Raw genomic sequence first — 8361 nt, forward strand, 5'->3', positions numbered from 1 at the left:
AAAATCACTTACAAGTAGGGTTGGAGATGAATGAATCAGAAGCTTTAGTAGATATAAAGAAGAAAAAAAATGATAAAGGTGAAGAGAAGACATGAAAATATGTTTTTCTTAATTTTAAAATATCAAATAAGTCGAGAATTGTTATATGACCTATAATATTTAAGAATTATAGCTCGAAATGCGCATTTTGTAAAATCGGTACGATTCTACGATTTTACCGATTTTAACCGATTTCTAACGATTTTATGGGGATCAGATTTTAGCTGCGATTCAACTCGGTAGGTGTATCCAGGATCGTAAAATCGTACGATTTTACGATCCGGATCGTGATTTTAATAACATTGATGGGGAGTATGAGCATACTTTCATCATTGGGCGCCAGGTGGCCGAGACCGCCCCTTGACCGAGGTGTTACCATGCGGGCTTTGCAAACCCCAATATGGTGGCCTCTTCACTAGATTGGTACCCCAGTGTGTTTTATTTGCCCGAAGGTACTATCCGAGAGGGTCAGCTGGAGGGGGTATGAGCTCATACTTTGCCATGGGCGCCGGGTGGCCGATAACGCCTTCAGCTGTGTCATTATGCCATGAATAGAGAAAAGATCCACTATTTTTGAATATACTTCGAGGGATTATTAGTTGAAAGAGAAATCATGAGTAAATATAAGTGTTTGGACAGATGAGTAGATTCGTTATTGCTGTGCTATGTCGTCGTCTATCCCCTTATTCTATGATTCTAATTGTTATAAGTTCGTTGATTACTAACGTGTATGTGTTTGTTGTTGTTTGTTTATGACTCTCTATGATGTTCCTTGTAACAGGCTCAAATTTCTTAATCTTAACCTTCCGATTAATTATTCCGAAATTTCTTTTCGAATTCCTAATCCTTTGGTTATCTAATTCAAATCACCTTTAATTCCTAAACCTTATTCCGATTGTTTTAATTTCTTCCAAATATTAAACTTAAAAATATGTATAAATATATATGTATATATATATTCTTAAATTTCTTTATAAGCACTAAAATATCATTTTATTATTTTATACTACGAAAAGTAAAATTTTAATATTAAATTTACGGTTTTATTAAAACGTTACGTTTCAATTTCATTTCCTTAAACTAACTTTACCACTTATCATTTTAACCTTACAACTTTGATTTAATTATTTTATACTTAAAAATTAACTATATTTTTCTTATTAACTTTAAGTATAGTTTTAACTAAAATTATCTAAGTAAACTATCATATTTTCATAATCAAACCTTAATCATACTTTCCCATTAATCTAAAACATTTCACTAGTATAAACTAGAGCAAAAATTTGATGAACCAAAATCCTTTCTACATCAATCCATAATGTTCATCACTTACACAAGCTATCACCATTTCCTTACACAAGTTAACCTTCTTCTACACTCCAAACTCTTACACATCCACTTACACACTCCAACTCTTACACATTCACTTACACACTCTAAACAGTGGCGGACCCAGGAATTTCAAATTGGGGGGTCAAAATCCGAACGTCACGTCGTTCGGATAATCTGATCGTCGTCCGAATAATTTTTTTTTAAAGAAAAATAGAAAACATAATAGAAACAATATTTACAATTTACAATATCAAATCTGATGTTAAAAGTTTTACAATCCAAAATATAAAAAAAAAATACAAGCGTTCAAATGAAAATTACAAATTCATCCTTCGAGTTTTCATAATTTTAAAGCGATCAATAATCTTTTCATTAGAAACTTGTAGAAACACTTCCTTCTCAATGTAAGTAACCAAACAATCATTCACTAGTTGATCACCCATGCTATTTCTCAACTTATTTTTGACAAACGTCATTGCGGAAAACACTCTTTCTACACTTGCCGTAGCAACAGGAAGAATCAACATCAACTTGATTAGCAAATGTATAAGAGTCTCATGTCTCCTTGTTTTAACAAGCATTATGGAAAGAGAATTGATATCTTGCAAATCATGAAATCTTTCATCATTTTGCATAGAATCCAAGAAGACATCAAGTTGAAGATCAAGAGCCGTTAAATCATAGCATGAAAACTCTTCGGGATATAAAGAAGCAAGTTTAAGTATCCTCTCTTTATCAAAAGATGAAAAGTTACCTCTAGGACTCAGGGAAGCCATGCATGTAAGTAACTCCATGTTCTTCTCATTAAAATTGTTATCAATCTCTTGAAGATGCAAATCAATTACTTCCAAAAAGATTGCAACCCGAAAATGATGTAGATTTGTTGCTTGTTTAGCAAAACGTCTTGATCTTCCTTGAGGTACATATTGAGCATCCATAGATGGAACATCAATCTCGTGTTTAGTACAAAATAAAATGACTTTGTCTAAGAGACTATCCCATCCTTGATCCCTCATCTTTTGCAACACATTCGTTGTACTTTTAACAAGGCTAATGGCATTCACAATATCTTGTTCCTTTCTTTGTAAAGTGTTGAAATACACGAAGATGGTCGAATGCAACAAGAGGGGGGGTGAATTGTTGTGTATCTAACTTTACTTTGTTTTTCTTCAAATTTGCGGAACTTTAACAAACAAAATAAAGTTTAAACGTAAAAAGCAAAAGATAAAAAGGAGACAAAGGTTTTACGTGGAAACCTTCTTGGCCTAATAAGAAGGAAAACCACAACCCCCCGGGATTTCAAAATTCTCACTATGTTTTAGGCAATTAAATACAATTACATAAAACAGTTTGCTTCACTTGAAGCTTCTCTACTCTAGGCCTAATTCTCATTCTCTATTCTCCCTTTCTCTTTCTCTATTCTCACGATTCTCTTTTCAATTCCCTTAGACTTTTTCGTAAGTCTAATTACAACAAAACACTCATTAACCCTTACAAGGCCAATTCTCAAGAGATTAAAAATCAAAATAATTACTTAAGAAAAATATAATAAATTAATTGGCATTTAAAAACAGAAAATATTTTTCTTAAATGATCTCCCTTTAATGTACACTCTTGGATGGATATCGGTTTGAGCAAAGTCCCTCCTATTTATAGTGGGAACAGACAACAGTTACCGTAGACATACCTCCCACTATCATCCACGTTCTCAAAACAAAAGGATAGTGGAATTGCCAAAAGAATAAATGACCGGCTGTCATTTGCTCAAAGATAAAATCAGTTTCCTTAAGCTAAAAATAGCATAGGAGTTAAAAAGAACAAGATCCTAAAAAATAGGAGATCTTAATCTTAAAATGAAAAAGTCTTAGGCTATTTTTAGATAGCCTAAAAATAATTTTGCCAACCAATTTATTAAATAATTAAGCAATTAAATTAATTCTTAACCGTTACATCAACTTAAAAACAGAAAATAATTAATTCGCAATTTTCCAGCCGATGTTTCTCTCCAGACCTGCGACATGGGAACAGTGTACTGCCTCCATCTACAACTTTCGTCAGAACGTTTACTCTAGGAACAGTAGGCTGACTTCTAAAGCAATTGTCCAACTTCTTGGATATTCAAGACACGTACAGCTTCCACGAACCAAGTCATAGGCTTCATCAACGATTAACACAATCGGATATTCACCTACAAAACAATCTCTAAAATATGTTTGTTTATCTAAAAGTGAAGTCATCATCAAAACCTTAAGAGCCAACATAAAGCAACACATAAATCATTAGTGTAGCCAAAAATAGTCAACATGAAATGAGCCATAAAAATAAAATCAAAGGACTCCAAAGATCCTAAAACAACTTGAGCTTTGAGCTTATCATCCGGAGAGCCATTTTCTCCAATCTCCTCAAGCACTTTAACAATTGAAGGAAACAAGTTTATGATACTTATTAGACACTTGTAATGAGATCCCCAACGTGTATCTCCCGGCCTACTCAAACCACGTTCTTGATTCAAACCCGATCCACTTTCAATTTCCCCCACTTCCAAAGCTTGAGCCACTACTTGAGCTTGGATTTTTTGAATAAGGTCTCTTCTCTTACAAGAAGCTCCCACCACATTTAACAAGTTTGCAAGTACGTCAAAAAGCCAAGTACAATTAACATTCTTTTTAGCAACCGCAACTAGAGTTAGTTGAAGTTGATGAGCAAAACAATGAATGTAATAGGCTCTTGAAGTATCATTCATAATCAAAATCTTGAGGCCATTGATTTCACCCCTCATGTTACTTGCCCCATCATACCCTTGACCTCTTATCATGGAAGGACTCAATGAATGTTCCATAAGCAAGGACATAATGGCATTTTTAAGAGACAAAGCGGTAGTATCACCCACATGTAGAATGCCTAAAAAGCGTTCCACTACCGATCCATTTTCTCTATTAACAAACCGCAAAACAAGAGCTAGTTGTTCTTTTTGAGACACATCACTTGATTCATCGGCCAAAATAGAAAAGTAACCATCACCAACCTCTTCTATTATGCGCTTAGTAGTCTCTTTTGCACAACAAGTGATAATGTCTTTTTGAATTTTGGGAGATGTTAATTGACAATTTTTGGGTGCATTTTGGAAAGTATATTTTCTTATTTCCTCAACCTTCCCCCCCAACCACTTCAAAAGCTCAAGAAAGTTACCTCTATTATATGACTCCTCACTTTCATCATGTCCCCGGAATGCCAAACCTTTGCCCAAAAGAAATCTCAAACAAGTTAAGGATGCATTCAAACGAATATGATATTCATTCATTTGAACCTCACTCGCATTATCAAATACAAATTCAATTGATGTCTTCTTTGCATCTCTTAGATTCACATATTTCTCATAAGCAATATTATGAGCACTTTTAATTCCTCTAACATGCATCTCAAGCCTCTAAGGTTTATTCCACGCTCTAAACCCTCCAACAACAAATGCATCACCCCCCTTGTTAATTTCAACATCCCTCTTGAACAAATAACAAACAAAACAAAATGCGGCATCCATTTCAACACTATATTCAAGCCAATCCCATTTTTTGAACCAATTCAAACTAAAACGGCGTAACCTACCGGAGATATTTCTTTGAGGGAAATCATGTGTTTTTGGTTGGCAAGGTTTTTTAAGAATATATGCTCTCCTAACCGGATTTCTTTCATTAGGGGGATAATCCATTATGTTTTTCCTCAATCCCGGGTCATGAGGAAGAAGTTCAACATCATACACCCATTCATCATCCAATGGTTCATGACAACTACTTGAACCACCTACTTCCATATTAACATCTTCACTTGGAGGGGAACTTAAAGGAGGACTTAGAGGGGAACTTAAAGGAGAAGATTTCATTGCCTTCGTTAGATGTTTGTTTGGATTTCATTCTTTTAAACAATAATTCACGAAGATCGGATTGTCTTTCCTTTGCTTTTGACTTTTTCGAACAAGGTGAACTTGAATTACTTGACATTTCCTAATTAAATTAAAAATATGACTCAATTATCAAATTCAATAAGACAACAATTACCTAATTGTCAAACAATCTAATTATTCAATTAACATTTAACAATCTAATTATTCAAACTATCAATTAAGAACTTGCAACCAAACAAATTATTCAATTAAACAAACAATTTAACTAAATATTTAATCAACTAACAAGTAACAACTTACAACAAACAAATTACCAATGAACTAATGAAGGCATGAAGCTATGAAACTATGAAACAATTAAACAAATTAACAATTACAAATTTACACTAACAAATTAACAATTAAATAAGTAATGGAAAAAGCATGGAACTCACTCTCACTGTACTCAGTTACTCACGATTGACGAACTCACGAAACCTGACGAAGTGTCGAAGCGAAGGCTGAGCTCGAAGCGAAGAGGAAGAGGGAGCATCGGCCGTCGAACTGTCGAAGGCTCGAAGCGACGAAGCCAGTGGCGGACCCAGGAACTGCCGGACTGTCGTCTGTCGTCTGTCGAACACTCCAACTGTCGTATGTCGAAGTATGGTAATGGAATTGAAGAGGATTGAGGAAGAGGAAGGCAGAAAGAGCCGAAGAGGAAGCGAGCAAGCGACTGTCGAACTCGAAGACTCGAAGTTTAGGGTTTGTTTTTGGGTTTTCCTCTTTCTTCCGCCTCCAGCACGCTTCTTTTCTTCTTTTTTTTTTAAACCGCATTTTATTTTTTCAGATTGGGGGGTCCACTGCCCCCCCTTGCCCGTAGCTGGGTCCGCCCCTGACTCTAAATCACTTACACAAGTTAACCTTCTTTTTCATACAATCTTATGAACTAAAAAGTTGCCCAAAACCCATTATAAATACCCCTTCTTAGCCATGAGATCACTTGCACCCCCATCATCAAATCTTTCTACCATTCTTTCTTATATCTTTACTTCATTAACATCTTACTAACTTTATACCCTTTTTATTTGTTGAAGAATCAAATGAAGATGAAGCTTGATCTTATCACTTCTTAAGCCAATAATCATCAACTTTTAAAAAGTCAAGTATTATCTTTTGGAGCTTGGATATCATTTCCTTTTGGGTAATTGAAGATCTACTTCTTTGAAGCTTGGAACCTTGAAGACTTTCTCTTTTGGAGCTTATTCCTTTAAGTTCTTATTTTCTTATTATTATTCTCTTACTTGGTTTAGCACTACCTTTGGAGGAAAATGGTACACATTTTCTTAACTCTCTCGTTATGTGATATTTATTTATGGTTACTCGATAATATAAAAGCATGATCAACATGATTTTATTTTAGTCATTTAAACTTTACATGGTAATATTAAAGTCATATCCAATTTAGTGATATTTTCGTCAAAACAATAATACTTTTGGGACACTCGAAAAAAAAAGTCATATATATTGAAATTTTTGATTAATATGCTGATATAAATATATATGAATTTTACTAGTTAAATAAACTTATGTGTTTAAAATGATTCCATATCATCTTGGTGTTTTGATAAATTTTTAATCGGTTTATTGGTAAAATAGTCAAACAAATTTGTTAAAATGCTTAGCGTTGTTTTTCTCGAAAACTCATTTCATTTAGATTTTGGATCTTTAATAACTTGTCGGATTATGTTTTTTTTTATAGTTATGATAGATTCGTTTTACTATTTTACTGATTATTTGATAAAATACGTTATTAATATTACTCTTGACTTTTATGATTATTTATGACATAATAATGATTTAGTTTAGCCTCAGGAATCTTAGTATAGCTACGAAAATTTGTTATTTAATTAATATTAATTTATTAGATACTAGTAATTTGTTTCTATTAAAAGGGTAGAATTGTCAAAATTTTGACTAGTGCCAGTTTGACTTATAAGAATGTAAACTATTTCGGTTTAGAGTCTTGTTTGATATTGCATGATATTGATTGTATGACTCTGATAGTAAGGTAACGTCGAACCATGGACCGGCATGTAAAATCCCGGCATCCGTGTGAGCCGGCGCGTAAAATGCGGTGTCAGACAGGGGGTCCGAGAAAAACCCATCCTGTGAAGTCTCGAGCATAATAGTATTGAGAGGAGTGACGACTCCCACCACAGTTAGGGTTTAGGACTACGGTCCTCACCTAACCAGACCCTTACATATATCAGTTGTCATTATTATTGTGATTTTGTGATGTGCTATGATGGTAAAGATATGATGCTTAATTGAATTTGATTAAATAAGCATTAAGGTTACCAAGTATTTAGTAGCAGTAATGAACTTTTTCAAGTATTGAGAATGTAACTTAATGGCTTAGTTAAGGTCAATAATGAGTAATAACCTTCTATATTGTGCTTGATGATTATTTTGTAAGCATGATTTAACTATCGCATCATAAACTTGTTAAGAAAATTTTACTCGGCTTTATCGCTGACCGATTTAATCGGCTGTCATCCGTTTATGGATGACAGTATTTTGCAGGATAATTTAGCTCAGGTTTCGATCCAGGCCGCAACTTTAATTATTCTATCGAGGACTTAGCTTCAATGATTTTACTTGATGACTATATTGTACTTAAGTTTTTTATCGTATTTAAGTAAACCTTATTTTATATTTTCTCAGTTGTAAGATATTTTTTTTACTTATGTTTTGAACGATTTTAGTTTAAATGGTTTTTAGCAGTTCGGCGTTTTACACTTCCGCATTATTTATCTTAAGTATAATTATTAATGTTAATTATGTATCGAGAGTGCCGCTCCTGCTACATTCCTGCTATGATACATTTGGCTATGGTCATTATGTTGAGCAGCAGGATGATCATAGTTTGATATAACAGGTATAGAAGCTTCTTTTACATTACATTGAGGAAAGAGTGAAGTACGATCGTAGCAATTGTTATAGGAGTGGCCCGATGTTTTGTAGCTCTTATGTGGCTTGTAAAGTATTTGGATCGTACAATTCTTTTGTGGGGAGCCACGAGACTCCTTGTATGGTTATAGTTCCGCTGCGTA

General features: G+C 33.9%; 1 protein-coding gene across 1 annotated transcript; it reads right to left on the reverse strand.

Moving 5' to 3' along the window:
• Positions 1–3610: 3610 nt before the first annotated feature.
• LOC130828574 (uncharacterized) lies at positions 3611–4789 on the reverse strand. The gene has a single exon (XM_057694540.1). The coding sequence runs from the start codon at positions 4787–4789 to the stop codon at positions 3611–3613; it is 1179 nt and encodes a 392-aa protein (XP_057550523.1).
• Positions 4790–8361: the final 3572 nt, after the last annotated feature.

The sequence above is a fragment of the Amaranthus tricolor genome, chromosome 12 (assembly GCF_026212465.1).
Source record: "Amaranthus tricolor cultivar Red isolate AtriRed21 chromosome 12, ASM2621246v1, whole genome shotgun sequence".
Classification (NCBI taxonomy): Eukaryota; Viridiplantae; Streptophyta; class Magnoliopsida; order Caryophyllales; family Amaranthaceae; genus Amaranthus; species Amaranthus tricolor.